Raw genomic sequence first — 18,457 nt, forward strand, 5'->3', positions numbered from 1 at the left:
CAGAGTGACCCTGTGCCGCACGGCAGGGATGAGGCAAGCCAGGACAAAGCCTCGGGACGCATCCCGGGCAGAAGCCAGGCTGCAGAGCGGGCGCAGCAGGTTTGGGCAGGCTCCGGGAGCTGCTGAGGAGCGCAGAGGGCGCAGGAGCTCGGCCCCGGGTGCAGGGACGGGGTCAGACCCCAAGTGTCACGTCCGCCAGCCCGTTCTCAGACCACAATGCATTTTATTTACATTGCACACCTCGGGAGGAGACACTTAAATAATCTGCAAAGAATCAGGCGCTGGTTCAAGAGAATAAGTTAGGGGCTGCTGCTGGGGCTCGGGGACGCAGCTCCTGCGGGTATGGGGTCGGGGGGCAGCGACCCCGCAGCTCCTCACCCCGCAGGAACCTTCCAGCCCCACGCAGCTCTGCACGCCGAGTCCGGGGAAGGGAGCAAGTCCTTGGGGCCACGCTCCCTTTGCGTGCCGCGGACAGCTCGTGCAGGTAAAATACAGCAAGTAAAAAACGGGAGGAGTCCAGCGAGCGCCCGCCGGCCGCCCCGCAGCAGCGATTCCCTTCGGGCACGGGGCCTCAGTGGTGGCAGCAGCTGTAGAAGTAGGTGCTGCTCTTCTGCGCCAGGTCAACGCCTTTCTCCTCTGGAAGAGAGAGGAGGAGGAGGAGGAGGAGGAGGAGGAGGAGGCTGCTGGCACGTCCACACCGTGATGACAAATGGAGCCCAGAGCTCGCAGCCCCCCCTAAATCCCCCAAAAGTCCCAAGCAGGGTCCGCGTCTGGCTCCTCCTGCCCCCTGCCTGGGGTGAGGGGATGTGGGGACACCGTGCACAGGGACCATCCCCAACAGCGTGGCACGAACCCAGCACAGAGCCTGGGGGGGGAGGCAGAGCCCCGGGACCCCCGCAGCGTCCCTCCCCTGCACCCTCCCCACGGGACCCCCGGCACCGGGCGCTCGGCGGGGCCCTGCCCGCTCACCTGTCATCACCTGGAAGGCGGTGAACTGGACGTAGTCCTCGGCCACCTTCTGGAACAACTCATCTGCGGGGGGGACACGGGGGCAGTGTGGGTGCCAGCAGCCCCCCCAGACCCCGCACAGCCACCCCCCAGCCCCACACGAGGGGCGCCACCGCGGCACGGGCGCTGCTCACCCACGCTCTGCCCGGTCTTGCTGGAGGTCTCGAAGAGCTCTGCCTTCACCTCTGAAACGAGGAGCGGGGTCAGCGCTGCGGGACGTGCCCCCGGGGCTGGGCTCCCCCCAGCTGTGCCCGCTGGCCGGGACCCAGGGCACAGCCCCGCAGAGCTCCCGGCCCAGCTGGCAGCGGCCCCAGCCCGCGGGTCGGGACGTGCCGTGCTCGGGGAGGCTCCTGGCAGAGCTGAGGCCCTGCTGCCATGCGGGGAGCCCCGGTACCGGCACCGGGGCATCGGTCGGGGCAGCGGGGGGGCAGCCCGGGGCCGTACCGTCCGCGTAGTCCTGAGCATCGTGGAAATCCACCGCTCGTGTCCGGGGGTCGTCCTCCAGCAGGTCGCTCTTGGTGCCGCACAGGTAGATCCGGCAGCCCTGGGGCCGTGGTGGTGGAGGGGGGGGGGGGGGCGGTGAGCACCGGGCACTGCCCCAAAACCACCCCAAATCACCCCAAAACGGGGCCCGTCCCCGTATTTATTTACCTCCTCGCAGTTCTGCAGCTCGTTCACCCAGAACTTGGCCCGCTGGAAGCTGCTGCTGTTGGTGAGGTCTGGGGGAGAGGGGTCAGGCCCTGCCCCGGGCCCCCCCACGTCCCCCCCCACGTCCCCCCGGTACTGTGACCCCCGTCCCCCCGTGCCCGTACCGTAGCAGACGATGGCAGCCCGTGCCCCGCGGTAGTAGATGCGGCTCATGGCCTCGTAGCGCTCCGAGCCGGCCGTGTCCTGCGGGGGGACAGCACAGGGGGGGTCATTTTGGGGCTGGGGGGGGGGTTCTCAGGTCCCGGTACTGGGAGGGGGGTGGCTGGGGGTGGCCGTGGGCCCTGCGCTCACCCAGATGCCCAGGGTCACCGCCTGGTCCCCCACCGTCATCACCTTCGCCACGAAGGCGGCACCGATGGTCTGCAAGAGAAACGGGGGGGGGGGGGGGAACGGGGATTTTTTGGGGGGGGGGGACACGGAGGGGCACAACGGGGACCGGTATGGGGGCAGGGAGGGGAACGGGGGTGGGGACACCGGGGGGACACGGCGGGGACACCCGGCTCGGGGCTGGGAACCGAGGTGGGGACACCGGGGGGACACGGGGCGGGGGGGGCAGTCCCGGGGGGGGGGGGGGGGGGACGAGCATGGGACGGAAACCGGGGCGGGGACACGGGGTGGGGGGGGGGGGAAAACCGGGACGGGGACGCGGCGGGGACCACCCGGGGCCACCGGGAGCCGGGAGCGGGGCGGGGACAGCGGGGAGGGGACAGCGGGGACCCGGCGGGGAGGCTCCGCGCGGTGTTGGGGGGGGGGGTCCCGGTGTCCCGGTGTCCCGGGGGGGGGTTCCCGGTGCCTCACGTTCTGGTAGGGCCCGGCTCGGAAGCGGCGGTGTGCGCAGCGCTCCACCAGGCTGCTCTTGCCCGCGCCCTCCTGGCCCAGCAGCACCACCTTGGCGTCCACCCGCCGCCCGCTCATCCTGCCCCGCGCCGGGGGGGGGGCGGCGCTACCGGGGGGCAGGGGGCGGGGCTACCGGGAGGGGGGGGGGGAAGGGGGGCGGGGCTTTGAGGGCGGAAGTGACGTGAGCCGCGCGAGGCCGGAAGTGCGCGGCGGGGCGGAGCAGGAGCGGCGCGGCGGGGCGGAGGCCGCATGGCGGCCGCCCAGCGGGCCCGGGCCGCAGCGGGGGAGGAGGGGGCGTAGAGCGGCCCATGGGGAAGTACTGCGCCAGCCTGGGCGTCCTCAAGGGGCCCTGGGACCAGGTCTTCGCCGCCTTCTGGCAGCGCTACCCCAACCCCTACAGGTGCGCGGCCCCCCCCGGTTCCCCCCCACCCCCCCCGTGTATCCGCAGCCCCCCGGGGGGTGCCCGGAGCCCCCCGGTGCCCCCCTGACCGCCTCCCCCTTCCTGTTCCCCCCCCCCCCCCCGCAGCAAACATGTCCTGACCGAGGACATCGTGCACCGGGAGGTGACGGCCGACCACAAGCTGCTCTCCCGGCGCCTCCTGACCAAGACCAACCGGATGCCGCGCTGGGCCGAGCGCTTCTTCCCGGCCAACGTCGCCCACTCCGTCTACATCCTGGAGGACTCGATCGTGGACCCCAAGAACCGAACCATGACCACCTTCACCTGGAACATCAACCACGCGCGCCTCATGGTGGGTGCGGGAGGACAGGGCCGCGGGTGGGGGTGCTCCCGGGCAGCGCTGACGGCCGGGGTTGTGCCCGCAGGTGGTGGAGGAGCGCTGCGTCTACCGGGTGAACCCGGAGAACAGCAACTGGACCGAGGTCAAGCGGGAGGCCTGGGTCTCTTCCAGCCTCTTTGGCGTCTCGCGGGCTGTCCAGGTGAGTGCTGCCCACGGCCCCTGCTTTGCCCCGCCATTTGGGGAGGTTTTAGTGCTGCTGTTTCATCGTGCTGTGCTCTCCTTCTATAATGTGCTGCTTTTCTCCCACAACCCTCACAACCTTTTGGGAAGCCCCAAACCACCCACCCCAAGCAGTGTAACACCTGTGAGGCACTGAGTGTTTGGTCAGGCTGGGACAGCGCCCCACACACAGCCCCCCTGTATGAGCAGGGGTTCCGGGCTGCACCCTCACCGGCTCTTCTGTTGCAGGAGTTTGGTCTGGCGAGGTTCAAAAGCAACGTGACCAAGAGTACCAAGGGATTTGAATACGTGCTAGCAAAAATGCAAGGTGAGCACCTGAGGGGAGGCTGCGACTGACCGGGATGGGTGTCTGGGGGTTGCAGGTCACGCTGGCATCACACCAGTGGATGGACAGGCCACAGCTTGAGCTAAACTGACCGTGAAATCCTCGTCTTTGCCCCAAGGGCACTGCCCGCTCTTACGGAGTGGAGCAGGCAGCGAGTCCAGGCTGTGCTGAGGCCTGCAGGGAGGCTGGGCAGGGGTGGAGCTGAGGCGGGCAGGGCAGCAGTCACGTGCCCGCAGCTTGCTGCGACGTGCAGCGATGCACACGGGTTGGGAACACAGGGTTCCTCTTCTCCCCGTGCGGGGCGGGGGCAGAGCTCGGGCTCAGACAGCTCGCAGCAGCCAGGGCAGGGTTAGCCAGGGCTGGGGATAACGATTTGTTGTTACAGGAGAAGCTCCTTCCAAAACGCTGGTGGAGACGGCCAAGGAAGCAACCGAGAAAGCCAAGGAGACGGCTCTGGCTGCCACGGAGAAAGCCAAGGACCTGGCGAGTAAGGCGGCCACCAAGAAGAAGCAGTACGTGTGAGGGGCCAGGCACAGGCAAGGGTCGGGCTGCACCCCAGCAGGCGGGAGCCTCCTTAGATTTTATATTTTTAAACAAAGCGTACTAGTCTGACAATCAGCTGCTGGTAGATCCTTTCCAAGATGTAATTATCATTAAAAAGTCAACTTCCACCTCCGACCTGGCCTGGGGCTGGCCTGTCTGGCGCAGAGCTGGGCTCGGGGAGGTGCGAGAAGAGCAGGGAGGAGGCGGAGGCGGGTTGCACCAAGTGCCTTTACTGGGATAGAGTCAGGTATGTACAGGGGAGGGGGGCCGGGGCGGCGCGGGGGGCGTGCGGGCGAGGTGCTCGGCGCCCTCACTTCCCCTTCCTGGCCCCGGCGGGCGGCGGAGCGGGCCGGTAGCCGTGCCTGGCGGGGCTGGGCGCTGCGAGCTGCTGGCAGCTTCAGGTTGTGCCGTGTCCCCGCCACGGCCGGGCCGGCTGCCAGCGCCTCTTCCGCCCCCCTCGAAGTGCTTTGCTGCACGCAGTGGGGCCCGTTAGCCGCGCCGTGCCCGGCTCTGCCCGGTGTCCCCCGGTGCCCCGTGCCCGGGCGGCGAGGCCGGCAGCGGCATTTCCAGCAGGAGGAGGTCAGCGGGGTGTGCGGAAGGCGGCGCTGTCAGGACCAGGCCCCGCGGGGGCTGGAGTAGCTGTGGTCCCTCCCGGTGCTGAAGGCGGCCAGCGGCGGCAGCTCCGTGCCGAACACCGCGCCCTCCACATCCACCTCGGCCTCCTCTGCGCACGGCAGCGAGGGTCAGAGCACAACGGCGAGGGTCAGCACCCGGCAGCCGCCCCGCGACCCCCCCGCAGCCCGAACCCCGCTCCCCGCACTGACCTCCGTCCGAGCCCGAGTGCTCGGAGAGCCGGGACGAGTCCAGGCTGTCCGCCCCCAGGCTGTCCGCCCGCAGCCTCTCGCTGCCCGCGGGGCCCAGCAGCCGCTCCAGGCGCTGCCGCAGGCTCTGCTGCTGGCTGCGCAGCCGCTCCTTCACCCGCCGCGCCCTCACCTCCTGCTCCTGCAGCCGCTGCGGGGAACGGGGTGGGTACACAGGGGGGGCTGTCACCGGGTTTGGGGTGGCGGGACGGGGACCGGGGGGGTGTCACCGGGCCGAGCTCACCTGGATGTGCAGCCGGGCACGGTGCAGGAGGCTCAGCGTGGTGGGCCGGGTGCCGGTACCAGCGGGCACCTGCTGCTTCAGCTGCTCCAGGCAGCGCCGGAGCTGGGCTCGCCTGCGGCCGGGGCGGGCGGTGCTCAGCAGGCTGGGGGGGCACACCCCGGGACCCCCCCCTCACCCCCGGTACCGGGCACCAGCCCCGCTCCCGGTCCCCCCATCCCTACCTGTGCTTCTCCAGCGCGTTGTGCACCGACCTGCGGGACAGCAGGGGGCGGTCGGTACCGGCACCGAGCTCCCGGTACCGGCCCCGGGCTCCCCGTGCTCCCTTCCCGTTCCCCCCGCTCACCGATCGCCCCCCGCCGCCTGCCGGGCCCGGGCGGGGCAGAGCGAGGCGTAGCCGTGCTCGGCCTCCGCGAGTGCGGTCGGGGCCCGGTTGCTCCTCCCGGTGCCGGTGGCGGTGCCGCGCTCCCGGCGCTCCAGGAACTCGGCCGCCCGCAGCAGCGCCTGGATGCTGCCGCCCGCGGGCTCCATGCCTGGGGACGGGGGGGGGGCACACGGAGGGGGCGGGGCCAAGCGGCCGGGGGCGCGCTCCTATTGGCCCCGCCGCGCCCCGCGGGGGTGACGTCGGCGCGCCGGGGCGGCACGTTCGCGCGGGAAAGCGGCGGCTTCAAATTTGAATCGGCGGGAAGGGGCGGGGCCGAGCCGGGGCCACGCCCACCGCGCGGTAGCCACGCCCACTTTTTGATGACCACGCCCACCCCGCGGGGTTAAAGCCACGCCCCTTAAAGGGGCCGGGGCGCGCCTGGGTGGGTGCGCGCGTGTAGAGGGGTGTGTGCTCACCTGCGCGTGCACGTGGGGGGGGCGCTCACGTGCGCGCGCACGAGGGCGCGTGCACAGTGGCGCTGCCGCTCTCCCCCCTCACCCCCACCCTGCTGCCAGGGGGGCACCCTCACCCCCCGCACCCATGGGTGCCCCAGCACCCCCAGCACCCCCAGCGGTGCCCCCCCAGCACCCATGGGTGCCGCCGCCCCCCAGCCCCGCAGAGCACAGCCGGGCAGCAGCACTCAGCGCTCGGAGCTCTTTATTGGAACCTGCCCCCGCTGGAAGGGAGCGCACCGGGGGGGGGGTCCCCAGGGGGCAGGCAGCCCCCCCTGTGCCGCACCCCGGGGTGCGGTGGCCCCGCCGTCATGTGAGGGCTGTGAGGGCTGTGAGGGCTGTTTGCACGGCTCAGGACGGGCCCCGGGGGCGGGGGAGACTCTGCCCTAGGCCCAGCAGCAGCCAAAGTTCAGCTGAGAAAACGCAACGAAGCAAAAACGGCACCAGGCAGAGCTGCGGCCCCGCAGCAGGAGCCTGGTCGCGGCACCGGGAGCCCCACCGGGAGCGGGGGCACGGCCACCACGCACAGGGTGAGGCGGTCCTGCGCCCACCGCGGCCCCACCGGCACAGCACGGTGCCGGGCACGGAGCCCTACCGCCGTGGAGCCGCTCTGCAGCCTCGGCACAGCCTCTCCCAGCGGTCCCGTGTCCTCCTACGGAGCCAGGTCCTGCAGCCGGGGGTCCTCACCGGCTCCGGGAGCGCCGGGGCGCAGGGGAGAGGTGCACAGCGTAGCAGTGTGTGCAGACACGCACGGGTTTCAGCTGGCCGTAGTGCGGCAGTGCAGCCGTGTGCGGCGAGCAGCGGGCGCAGAAGATCTGTGGGCACAGGGACGGAGAGGTGCTGAGCAGCTCCGGGACCCCCGCAGCCCCCTGCCCGGCCTCGGCCCCCCCGTTACCTTCCCGCAGCTGCGGCAGTGGTGCCGTCGGCGCAGCAGGGTGAAGGGCGCGCGGCAGGCGCAGCACTGGCTGCACGTGCTGTCCGGCACCCACTCAGGCCGGCTGTGGGCTCCTGATGGGGAAAACACAAAGCTGTAAGCCCCCCCCATAGCTTCATCCTCGTCCACAGCAACGTCCCCAGCCCTGCGGTGTCACCGGGCCGACACCGTGCCCCAGCCCAGGGCAGCCCCGCTCACCCCTCACCTGCCCTCCGGAGCCCGGCTCCCTCCGTGGGGCTGTGGCACAGGGGGCAGTCGGCCACTCGGGGTGCATCACCCATGAGCAGCTCGCCGTCCTCTTCTGCGGGGACAAAGAAAGTAGATTCAGGTTCCAGGTGCTGCGGTCACACCGTCCCCACGCCTGCTGTCACGGCCCCGTCTTGCCCGGAGGCGAGGAGCCGTGCCCCGTGCCCCGTTACTCACTGCTGGTCCCCAAATCCTCCGAGGGGTCCCCCTGCGAGGCGATGATCTTGAAGACGGTTTTCAAGATGCTCCGCAGGTCGCTGGCGAAGTTGGTCTGGAGCTGATCGGCCACCCCTGAGCCACAACAGCGGGGCTCTGGGTGCTGCCGGGGGGTCCGGGGGTGGCCGGGGGGGCGGCGAGGCGCTCACTCACCTGAGATGCAGACGAAGAGGGTGTGCAGCATGTCCTTGGTGCTGCTGTAGTGCGAGCGCAGCTCCCAGCGGGCACCCGGTGGGGCCTCAAGCCGCGGCCCTGGGCTACTTCTGGGGGGCTGGGGGCTGTACGGGGGGAGGCGATGGTTACCCATGGGGTGGCACGAAAAATTGGGCCCCGCTCTCTCCCCACGCAGACCCCCACGTGCCTGTCTGTGCCTGGGCTTTCCACAGCATCGGGGGGGCCCAACCGCCCCGTGCAGGTGTGGGGCAGGGGGGTGGTGTGGGGGGCTTCCAGGAGACCCCATGGAGCAGGGGGGCTCGCTCCGGGCATGGCTGCCCCCCAGGATGGAGGAGTGGCCGGACCGCGGGGATCCTCGGATTCGGCTGCGCACAGGCTCCTCTCCAGCAGGCAGAGCTCCTCCGCCGACAGCACCCGCAGCAGGTCCCTGCGGCGAGGGGACAGGGTCAGCCCCGTGTCACCTCCCCACCGCCACCCCGCGGAGGCACCCGCGTCCCCCCCCCTCCCCCTTTTTGCCCCCATACCGGATCTTCTTCAGGAGGTTGTAGAAGGGGCTGAACACCCGCGACATCTGCTCGGGGCCACGCTCCAGGCTGAGGGGACCCTCGGGGTAGATGAGGAGGCCACTGCGGAGGGGACAGCGTGTGACATGGGGACACGGGGTGGCTGCTGGCACAGGGCACCCCCGGGCACCCCGTCTGCAGGGGGCTGCACCCACCTGATGATGGCCAGGCGCGGGATGGTGAACATCAGCAGCGGCTCGTAGCCGTCGATCATCTCCTGGGTCAGGTACCCCGAGCGCAGGGCTCTGTCGGGGGGGGGACACAGCCTTACAGCGGGGCTGGGGCAACACCGGGGGGCTCAGAGCCCCAGTGCCCCCCTCCCTGCATGCCGTGCCCCCTCACCTCTCCACCGTCTCGCAGAAGAGCACGATGATCTCCTGCTGCCTGTAGATCTCCTCGGGGGACTTCACGGCCACCAGCGAGGACACGTAGCTGGAGAGCCAGGGGGGCCGTGAGGTGCCACCAGCCTCCCCCAAGGACCCCCCACCCCATCATCCCGGCCCCCACCTGAGCTCAAACTCCGCGAAGAGCCGGTCGAACTGCACCAGCGCCGCCCGCACGGGCTCGGGGTAGGTGCCGGGCTGGCTCAGGCTCTGCTCCCGCAGCACCGTGCGCACCAGCTCCAGGCTGCACAGCAGGTTCCTGGCCCGCGGCCGCAGCTGCGCCCCCTCCGCCTCCTCCACCTCGATGAAGGTCCCCGCCAGGAGACACTGCCGGGACCCGGGGTGGGGGGGTCAGGAGCCGGCCCCCGGGGGTCTGCCCGCGGCGGGGTGCGCCCCTCGCCCTCCCAGCTTGGGGGTCCCGGCCTCCATCGCCCCCTCCCCGGGGCGCAGGGCTCACCTCGGCGGCGAACAGCATGTGGTTGCCCAGGTTGTCCACCAAGAGCTCCTCGGGGAATTTGACCAGGTAGTCGCGGCTGTGGCGCTGCGTGGGGATGCACTCCTCCATGATGCGCTCGATGACGGCCAGCAGGTGAGCCTGGGGAGGGCACGGGCGTCACCCGCGGCCACCCCCCACCCTCAAGGGATCGGGAATCGCACTGTGGGGGGGTCCCCGCGCCGAACCTGGCTGAGGTGGAGCTGGTTGAGGAGCACCAGGTACTGCTGCGGGTCCAGCTCGGCGTCCAGCCCGTTGATCTCGGCCACCACCCGCGTCACCCGCTCGTCGGCGAAGAAAAACTGCGAGAGCAGCCGGGGGTCGGAGCGCTGCGGGGAGAGCGGAGGTGCAATTTGGGGGTGCCACAGGGGGGGTGCCACGCCGCAGGGTCTGCTCCCAGCCGGGCAGCCCCGTGCCGAGCGCTCCCGTCCCCACCCAGCCGTGCCTCAGTTTCCCCAGGGCAGAGCAGGATGAACAAGCTCGCCTGCATCCCGCGAGCGTGGGCACGGATCCGTGCGCAGCCGTAAACACCGGACCGGGTGAAAGGTCCGTGGGCAGGGAGCACGGTGGGCACCGGGATACGAGAGCTCCGTGCCCCGCTGCTCCCTAAATCTCTCCGCGGGGCCGGGCCCGCAGGGCTGGGGGTGCCGGGGCGGGCGCGGAGCTGCCCGGTCCCGTCCCGCTCCCGTGACTCACCGGCCGGGCCCGCCGGCACCGCTCCCTCCTCCGCCCTGCCCCGGGAGGGCCAAGCCCCGCCGGGCTCCCGGCACCCACCGGCGTCGCGGCGAGCCCCCGAGTCCCGCTGCCCGGCCCCGGTGCCCCCCGGGGCCGCCCCCTCCCTCCGCAGCGCAGCCCCGGGGCCGCCCCCGTTGCCCGCCCGGTAGCACCGGCAGCGCTCCCCCCGACGGGGCTCCGTCCGCCCCCCGCCCCGGTGCAGCCCCCGGTGCCCACCGGCCCCGGTACGCGGGGGTCGCCGCTCCGGGGGCGCCGGGGCTGGCGGTCGCCCCGTTCCCGGCACGGTCCCCGGTGGCCCCGACGGGGCGGGTGGCGGTGTCCGCCGCCGCCGCTCTCACCTTGGGCCGGTGCAGCCACCTCCGGAGGGCGGCGGGCAGCATGGCGAGACCGGGAGCTCTGCCGCCGCCGCCGCCGCCCGGCTCCCCGAGCCCGCCGCTCGCCGACGGGGCGGGCCGGCACCGGGCACCGCCCGGGGGCGTGACGGGGCGGTGTCCGCCCACCTTCGGGTCTACGGCCGCGGGGACACGGCCGGACGGACCCCGGCCCATCCCTGCCCGCCCCGCCCGGCCCGGTTCGCGGCGGGACCCGGGGCTTGCCCGGTGCCCGGTACCGGGAGGCGGCGTCCCCCCGACGGGCCGGTTCCTCGCTGCCTTCTCACAGCAGGCGGCTCCCGTCGGGGCGGGCGGGGTGCCCGGTGTCGGTGCCCAGTTCCCACCCCGTTCCTCCCGGTTCCCCCGGTGCCCCCGTGCCCCCTCCGGTGCCCGCCCCCGCCGTCCGTGGGCAGCAGGGCGAGCCGGTCCCGCACGGCACCGTGCCCCAGGACGTTGCGGACGGCGCTAATTGCGATGGCTCAGAGCTTAATGAGCCCAATTCATCAGCCAAAAATCCACCGGGACGCAGCGGGGCGGGGGGGGAAGTCCCTGAGTCACAGCCGGTCCGAGGGGGGGGGGGGCCCATACCGGGGCACCGTGCCTATGCCCCGTGTCCCGGTACCGCGAGCGGGCAGCGCTCGGAATTGAGGCTGGGGGCTCGAGGGGGCACCTCCGAGCCTCAAACCCCGAATTTTGGGGGGGGGGGCGGGCAGGGCCCGGCGGCGGTTCCCGTCGAGCCTCCTCCGGCCGCGGGGCGGCGCCCCGGTGCGCGGCGCTGCCCGCTCGGGAAATGGCGGCGGCGGCTTCGCCTCGCCGGGCCGCCCCCCCCCGGGCAGGGGCCGGCCGGGCCGCGCCGCCATATTGGCTGTTGTCCTGTCTGCGGCGGGCACCGGGCCGGGCTCGCCATGACTCGCAGGCGGAACAAGGCGGCGGCGGCTCCCGGCGGCTCCGCCACCCGCCGAGAACGCCCCGGGGGAACCGTCGGGGCGACCCCCGCCGCCCCCACCCCAACGCCGCCGCCGCCGCCCCCCCCCTCCTCTTCATCCTCCTCCTCCTCCTCTTCATCCACGGAACCTCCCGCCCCGTCTGAGGGGGTGGCGGCGGGCGGCAGCGCCGAGCCGGGCAGAGCAGCCCCGCAGGTAACCGGGAGGGGCGAAACGGGGGGTGCGGGACCGGCGGGGGGGGGGCCCGGTGGGGCGGGGACGGCGGCGGCTCGCGGTGCCCCGACGGGGGGGGCGCGGGGGGCTCCGGTGCCCGGGAGCGCGGGGGGGCCGCTCCCCGAGCCGTCGGGGCTCGCCTGCAGCCCCCGTGAGACGGCACCGCCGTGCAGCCGCCCCCCACCCCTCGGGGGTGCTGGGGGTGCGGTGTGACCCCCCCACACATCAGGGTTTGGGGGTGCCCCCCCCACCTCCCCCAGCTCCCCATGCTCGGGGATCCGCAGCTCTTTAGGGTGGGCTGGCCCCAGGGCGCTGCCGCCCGCTATGGGGCACGTTGGGGGGCGCGGGGCTGTGGTGGGTGTGCATGGGGTGTGCATGGGGTGCCCACCCCCTAAAGCATCCCCTAAAGCATCCCCTAAAGCATCCCCTACAGCATCCCTTACAGCACCCACCGCCTGCCCCCGCTGCAGCGCGGGGTGGTCCCGCAGCCACCGCCCCCCCCCCCCAGCCCGCAGCCTCCCAGCCGGGCGCTGTGGGGAGGGGGCTGCACGTCCCCCCCCCCAGCCTCCCCATGGCCTCTGACCTTAGCGTCACCTTGAGCCCGGGGGCCGCCATCTGTTTGGCAGCAGCGGCTCAGCCTGCGCCCATTGTGGCGGGGCCGCCGCAGCCGCAGACAATGGGGGCCCCCGCGCAGCGCTGGGGGCTCGGCGCGCCCGCCGGAGAGCCCCCCGGATGGGGTCCCCACACCGGGCTGCCAGCCCCGACCCGTCCTCCCCGCGTACGGAGAGCACCGGGGGGCTGCTCCCCGCCCTGGCGCATCCTCGCCGATGGGTGTGCGGAACAAAGAGGCGGGCGGGGGGGCTCGGGGGGTGTGGGTGCTGGGGAAGGGGGTCTGCGATGGGTGAGGAGGGAGCGTGGTGGCTGTGGGACCCCCGGTCCGGCCCTACAGGGTGATATCTGTGGGTCCTGCTCTGCCCGGGGAGTTCCCTCGGTCCCGCGGTAGCGCAGGTGCAGGGGGAGCTGCTGGTGGCCTCGCAGGCTGGCGTGGTGCTGCTGCTGGTGGCACTGCCTCTCGTGGCCCCCCCGCGGGCTGCGATGCTCCCAGCTGCCACATCCTAAACCCGAGGCTGCTCAGCCCCGCTGGGACCAGGCGCGCACCCACGTGTAGCGCTCCGGTTTGATGCCAGCGTCCGCAGGGCTGCCCCGGTGCCAGCCGTGCCGTGCCGTGCCCCCGGGGCTGACTCGTGTCCCGTGTGTCCCCCCCCCCTGCAGGGGCTGCCCACCGCCAACCAGTCGGTGCAGACGTGCTGCCTGCTGTGCCACCGCGAGCGCAAGGACTGGGGGGGGCCGTCCCACAACGGGCTGGTTTCCCCCGGCGAGAGGCTGCCGCCGGACTTCGTGCCAACGCTGGTGCAGAACCTGCTGGGAGAAATGCCGCTGTGGATCTGCCAGAGCTGCCAGAAGAGCGTGGAGGAGGAAGAGCGGCGGGCGGTGCAGGAGCAGGCCCTGGCGGTAGGCGGGAGCAGGGGCTTGGAGCAGCGGAGGGGGGTCTTGGCCCCAAAACCTTGCTGCTGCTTCACTCTGCGTTTTCCCCTCCAGGTCTCGTTGTCCCACACGTCCTGCAAGTCGCAGTCTTGTGGGGGTGGCTCCCACTCCTCTTCCTCTTCCACCTCCTCCTCCTCCTCCTCGTGCCACGGGAACTCAGGGGACTGGGACCCCAGCTCTTTCCTGTCTGCTCACAAGCTCTCGGGGCTCTGGAACTCGCCGCACACCAACGGGGCGGCGCAGGGCAGTCCCCTCGGGGCCCCCCCTGCTGCGCTAGGTGAGTTGAACCCCTGTGGGGCTTTCTCCCTGAGGCTGAGGCTGCTTTTTGGCAGACACCCTGGTGGGCAGGGGAGGGGGCTGGGTCTCTGCACGCCTGTGCTGCAGCGGAGCAGAGGTGCTGGGCTTTCAGAGCGTCCTGCTTTGCCGTCAGTGCCGCTCCAGCACCGTGTCGGCGTGCCTTGGGGTCGCTGCAAGCATCGGTGCAGCGCTGAAGGCTGCAGAGCTGCTTTCTCCCCCCCAAAAAAAAAGCCAGGGGACACCAGGCAGCAGCCAGGCCCTAGCTCTGCTCTCCTTTCAGGCGACAAGCACCCCAACCTGGCTCTCTCCCCAGAGTGTGTCGGCCAGGCTCCTGCCACGGCGCCGGGGCTCAAGGGCTGTCCCTACAGCCACGCGGCCTCCCCCGCAGCCGGCAGCGCCGCCCCGGGCTCGCCTCTGCCTACCTCACTCGACTTCTGCAAGACGCTGCCCAAGCAGTTCAAAAGCATGTGCCGGAGGGCCACCCCGCCAGGTGCGTGCCTCGTCCTCCCAGCCCGCTGCTCTGCGCCGCCTTCTCCTCTTTTCCCCTCGTGTGGGGCTGGGCCAGGTCCTGTGGGGGAGGCAAGGGGCTGCCGAGGCTCCTGGGGAGCGGGGATGGCTTCGAGCCCACGTCCCAAGCGGGGAGGTGGGGTTGGTGCCGTGGAGAAGCAGCCCGGAGAGCAGAGGTGCTGTGGCACCTCTGGGCACGAGCAGAGCCCTGGGAGCCTTCTTTAGGCTGGAGTAGACCTTGTGCTGAGGGACCTGTGCGATTTTGGGTGGGGGTGGCCCTGAGCACGACCCTGACCCATGTAGGACAGCCAGCACCTGACCAGCTCTGCTTCTGCCCGCCCGCAGGTGAGGCCTTCCACTCCTCAGAGCACCATCAGCACTCGGACCTCACTGCTCCTCCCAACAGCCCCACCGGCCTCCCCTCGCAGCCGCCGGCGCTGGTGCCCCCCAAGCAGCCCCCCGCCCACCCGGGGCCCTTCGGTTCCCCTCCGCACGTCCCGCCGGGCTCCTCCCCGCAGCCCGCGCTCTTCCCCGCGCCCAGCGTGCAGGCGGCAGCCCCGAAACCAGCCTCCGAGCCCCCTCCCGCTGGCGTCGCCTCCCACGGGCCGGGGTCGTGCAAGAGCCCCCACCTGCCCCCCGCCAACGTGCCGCTGCTGAAGATGCCGCCTCCGCTTTCCGGCTGCGCCCACCCGTGCAACGGGCACTGCAGCACTTCGCTCATCCCTCCGCCTGCCTCCCACCAGCTGCCCGGCACCAACAGGTGAGTGGGCGACCCCCGCGTGCTGCCAGCCTCTCCTCCTGGCCAAACGCGCCCCTTCTCCAGCCCCTGCCCGAGGAGGGGCCTTTTTTCCACGTGAAGGGAGCGGTGGTGCGGAGCTGCCGTGTTCTCGGGCCGGTTCTGTTGCTGCAGACCCCCGATCTCAGAGGGTTAAGGTGGTTTTCTCCCCGTGTGTCTCCTCTGGGCGGTTGTCCTGTAGTGCTGTGGTGCAGAAGACACTGCTGGCTTGCTCCTCCTCCAGATAAAAGACCCAGAGGAGCCGCCTGGCCAGCCTGCTGGTGGCCACCAGGAATTTTATCAGTGAGACCCAAGGGATTGGGCAAAGGTCCTTGAGAAGACGAAGCCCGTGGACCGCTGGTTCTGCTCGCCTGCTCCTCCGGCCCTTTTTGGGCTGCCTGTGCCTGGGAAGGGAGCACGCTGAGCACCCGTGGAGGGTGCAGGGGATGGGGTTTATACACCCTGCGAATTGTGCTGTGGGGTCGAGGGGTGCTCCTACACCTAGCACCGGGTGATTCTGAGCCCCTGGGTTCACCCTCACCTCTTGCCCTTCTCCCCAGGGACCCCTCTTGCAAAGGGCACAAGTTCCCCAACGGCACCGGCTGCCACCCGCCGCAGCCGTGCGAGGCGGACGAGGGGCTCGGGGAGGACGAGGACAGCAGCTCGGAGCGCAGCTCCTGCACCTCCTCCTCCACCAACCAGAAGGACGGCAAGTTCTGCGACTGCTGCTACTGCGAGTTCTTCGGCCACAACGCGGTGAGCGAGGGGCTGCTCTGCAGCCACCCCTGGTCCTGGGGCTCTGCTCTGTGCTGTGAAGTTGTGAAATCAGGGCGTGGAGGGTGGGAAGGTGGGGAGCTCGGGACACAGTTGTTCTCTGATGGGATTTTTATCCCCTGAACCCCGTTGATTTCCCTCCTGCCTCATCAGCTTGTTGGTCCCCTTACTCCCAGCCTCCTGCCTGTGGCTTGGAAGAGTTTGTCAGGGGCTGTGCTCACTCATCCCGCTGAGACCTCAGGGACAGGAGCGGCTGGGGAGGGCAGTGGGGGACCTTTGTGGGAGCTGGGGCTCCCTGTGCATCGTGCTGGTCCCTGTGCCTGCCAAGCCTGACGGGTTTCATCCTTCCCGCAGCCCCCAGCCGCTCCCACAAGCCGCAACTACGCCGAGATCCGGGAGAAGCTGCGTTCGCGCCTCACCAAGAGGAAAGAGGAGCTGCCGCAGAAGCTAGGGCACAACAGCAGCTCGGGAGAGCCGGCTGTGGACCACCGAAACGTGGACGAGCTGCTGGACTACATCAACAGCACGGAGCCCAAGCCCCTGAACAGTGCCAAGGCGGCCAAGCGGGCACGGCACAAGCAGAAGAAGAAGGTGAGGCTGGGCGGAGGGAAGGGCTGCTCTGTGCCACGTCCTGTTGTGCAGGGTGGGGGCAGCGTGCAAGGAGGCCTGTCCAAATCTTGGAAGGTCAGGCCAAGACTGCTCCTTGCAGGGCTTTCTCTCACTTCATCCTTTTGGGTTCTGTGTCCTTTACTGCCCCCCAGCTCCATGGGGGGCTTCCCCGCACCTCTGTTCACACAGAGGGTACCCAAAGCGCCTGGGGGGGGGCAGACTGCTCTGTTAAACACCATGGGGCTCTGATAAACACCATGCCTCTGCAGTGGAGAGAGGCGGTGCTGTGACAGCTTCTGCTGTTTGCTGCTGCCTCGTGCCCAGAGCGGTGGCTGCTGTGGTGCCCACAGGGGACACCCGACAGCCTGGCAGCTGTGGAAGATGTGGGAAAGCCACACTGAGTACTGGCCCTCGATTTTCTGCCTGACAAGGCCAGCCTCGTGGCCTGCGTGCCTGTCTCTGACCCATCTGATCTTCTTCGCCTGTGCTGCAGGAGAAGGAGAAAGCCCAGCTGGAAGCGGAGGCCCAGAAGCGTGCAGAGCGCACCCCTGCAGCCAGCCAGAGCAGGGAGCCGGCCGAGGAGAAGCTGCTGGAGTGGCCGGAGCTGGAGCTGGAGCGAGTCAACAGCTTCCTCAGCAGCCGGCTGCAGGAGATCAAGAACACCATCAAGGACTCCATCCGGGCCAGCTTCAGCGTCTATGACCTCAACCTGGACGTCAACGACTTCCCCAAGAAGGCAGCTGTCCTGGAGCAGAAGAACCTGCTCTCCCACCTCAACGGCTCCTCCGACCTGCAGGACATAGACCTGGCCCTCGCCCCGCTCAGCCTGGGCCCTGCCAAGAGCCACGCGCTGCTGCGGGGCGAGCTGGGCCCCCGATGGGGCGAGGGGCCGGGGGAGCCGCCGCCGCCGGCCCCGCCGGCTGAGAACGGCGTGGTGAAGCGCCTCAGCGCCGTGCCCAGCCTCTCACGCATGATCTGGGTGCAGTCCAAGGCCACGGACTCCGCCGTGGACGGTAGCGGGCTGAGCCCGGAGCCCAAGGAAGGGCCGCAGCCCAAGGGGCTGGAGCCAGCAGAGCAGGCACCGGCGGGAGGCCGGCAGCGGAAAAATAAGCGGCAGAGCGGGCAGGCCAAGAAGGGGGACGGTGCTGCTGCGGCGCCCGGGGGCCAAGCCAGGCTGGAGAGCCCTGGGGCGAAGGGGCAGGTGCTGGGAACCAAGCACCCTTCGAAGCCCGGCGCCGCGGAGCCGCAGCGGGCGGGTGGCTGTGCCGAGGTGTTGGAGGGCAGCAAGGGGCAGCCCTGGGGCTGCGGTGGAGCCAGGCAGGAGAAGGAGAGGAGCGGCGACTGGAAGGGCCGGAGGGGAGAGGGCAAAGCCGAGCTGCAGGATCCGGCACCGCCGCCCAGCGTGGCCCCTGGGGACCGGCAGCTGCCTCACCCCACTGCTCGGGGGGGGTCCCCGCAGCCCAAGGGCAAGAGCAGGAAGAGCCGCAACAAGGTGGAGAAATCCAGTACCTCCATCGGTGAGTGCCAGCAGATCCCTTCTGCGGTCCCTTCCCCACCCCATTCCTGTCCCTGTGTGGGGGAATCCCATCCCTGGGAGAATTGTGATGGGAGGGAACTGGGTGTGGGGCGTGCTGCCGTGTGGTGCTGAACTTGTGTTCTCTGCCTTGCCAGACGACGTGTTCCTGCCCAAGGACTTAGACGGGGTAGAGATGGACGAGACTGACCGAGAAGTGGAGTATTTCAAGAGGTGAGGCGGGACCGGGATGGGGGCCATGTCCCGGAGCTGGCTCCCACCCCGGGGCTGTTCGGGGGGCTGTGGGCTCACGGGGGCTCACGGGGGCTCCCTCCTTTTCCCCCACAGGTTCTGTCTGGACTCTGCCAAGCAGACGCGCCAGAAGGTGGCCGTGAACTGGACCAACTTCACCCTGAAGAAAACCACTTCCAGCGCAGCGCAGTGAGGCGCGGGGCCGCCCCCCGCCCCCGGCCGCTCCGCTCTCCTCACTGTGCCCCTCGCCACCGCCCTCCCCGGGGGTCCCCCCGGCTCTCCTCTGTGGGGTCCCCCCCATCCAAGGGGGGGGTCCCGGTGCTCTCCTGCCCCGCGGGACCCCCGGGGCTCCCTTTGCCCCTTTCCTTCCCCCTCACCGCGGGGTCGCCCCCGCCCCGGCCGTCCCCTCGCCCCTCTCCGCCCGGCTCCCCGCGGAGAAGAAAGGCCCGTGCTGGACCCAATAAAGAACTTTTTAATTTTTTATTTTATTTAACCCCGGCCTCTGCTGCTTTTGTTCTGCGCCCTGGGGGGGAGC

General features: G+C 70.8%; 5 protein-coding genes across 5 annotated transcripts; 2 read left to right on the plus strand and 3 right to left on the minus strand.

The window, feature by feature from the left end:
• Positions 1 to 203: 203 nt before the first annotated feature.
• On the minus strand, positions 204 to 2,677 carry RAB24 (RAB24, member RAS oncogene family). Its single transcript, XM_068698388.1, has 8 exons — positions 2,515 to 2,677; positions 2,008 to 2,076; positions 1,821 to 1,899; positions 1,660 to 1,727; positions 1,453 to 1,552; positions 1,143 to 1,193; positions 970 to 1,032; positions 204 to 636 (listed from the first exon to the last, which is right to left on the minus strand). The coding sequence occupies exons 1-8, from the start codon at positions 2,629 to 2,631 to the stop codon at positions 572 to 574; spliced, it is 612 nt and encodes a 203-aa protein (XP_068554489.1). The 5' UTR covers positions 2,632 to 2,677; the 3' UTR covers positions 204 to 571.
• Positions 2,678 to 2,745: 68 nt separating this feature from the next.
• On the plus strand, positions 2,746 to 4,536 carry PRELID1 (PRELI domain containing 1). The gene is made up of 5 exons (XM_068698386.1): positions 2,746 to 2,953; positions 3,080 to 3,305; positions 3,379 to 3,492; positions 3,762 to 3,840; positions 4,244 to 4,536. The coding sequence occupies exons 1-5, from the start codon at positions 2,862 to 2,864 to the stop codon at positions 4,378 to 4,380; spliced, it is 648 nt and encodes a 215-aa protein (XP_068554487.1). The 5' UTR covers positions 2,746 to 2,861; the 3' UTR covers positions 4,381 to 4,536.
• A 75-nt stretch (positions 4,537 to 4,611) lies between these two features.
• On the minus strand, positions 4,612 to 6,418 carry MXD3 (MAX dimerization protein 3). Its single transcript, XM_068698387.1, has 5 exons — positions 5,849 to 6,418; positions 5,727 to 5,756; positions 5,506 to 5,617; positions 5,226 to 5,412; positions 4,612 to 5,125 (listed from the first exon to the last, which is right to left on the minus strand). Exons 1-5 carry the CDS (start codon positions 6,031 to 6,033, stop codon positions 5,010 to 5,012), a joined length of 630 nt encoding a protein of 209 aa, XP_068554488.1. The 5' UTR covers positions 6,034 to 6,418; the 3' UTR covers positions 4,612 to 5,009.
• A 148-nt stretch (positions 6,419 to 6,566) lies between these two features.
• Positions 6,567 to 10,774, minus strand: LOC137864327 (lateral signaling target protein 2 homolog). Its single transcript, XM_068698389.1, is given in 13 exon segments — positions 6,567 to 7,193; positions 7,274 to 7,386; positions 7,518 to 7,613; positions 7,736 to 7,849; positions 7,928 to 8,189; positions 8,192 to 8,375; positions 8,473 to 8,574; positions 8,667 to 8,756; positions 8,854 to 8,943; positions 9,019 to 9,221; positions 9,352 to 9,489; positions 9,576 to 9,716; positions 10,461 to 10,774. Coding segments are annotated over 13 exon segments (1,875 nt in total). The 5' UTR covers positions 10,671 to 10,774; the 3' UTR covers positions 6,567 to 7,061.
• Positions 10,775 to 11,250: 476 nt separating this feature from the next.
• FAM193B (family with sequence similarity 193 member B) lies at positions 11,251 to 18,415 on the plus strand. The gene is made up of 9 exons (XM_068698300.1): positions 11,251 to 11,632; positions 12,923 to 13,162; positions 13,250 to 13,472; positions 14,345 to 14,759; positions 15,335 to 15,530; positions 15,903 to 16,139; positions 16,651 to 17,674; positions 17,829 to 17,904; positions 18,019 to 18,415. Exons 1-9 carry the CDS (start codon positions 11,399 to 11,401, stop codon positions 18,113 to 18,115), a joined length of 2,742 nt encoding a protein of 913 aa, XP_068554401.1. The 5' UTR covers positions 11,251 to 11,398; the 3' UTR covers positions 18,116 to 18,415.
• Positions 18,416 to 18,457: the final 42 nt, after the last annotated feature.

The sequence above is a fragment of the Anas acuta genome, chromosome 14, assembly GCF_963932015.1.
Source record: "Anas acuta chromosome 14, bAnaAcu1.1, whole genome shotgun sequence".
NCBI lineage: Eukaryota > Metazoa > Chordata > Aves > Anseriformes > Anatidae > Anas > Anas acuta.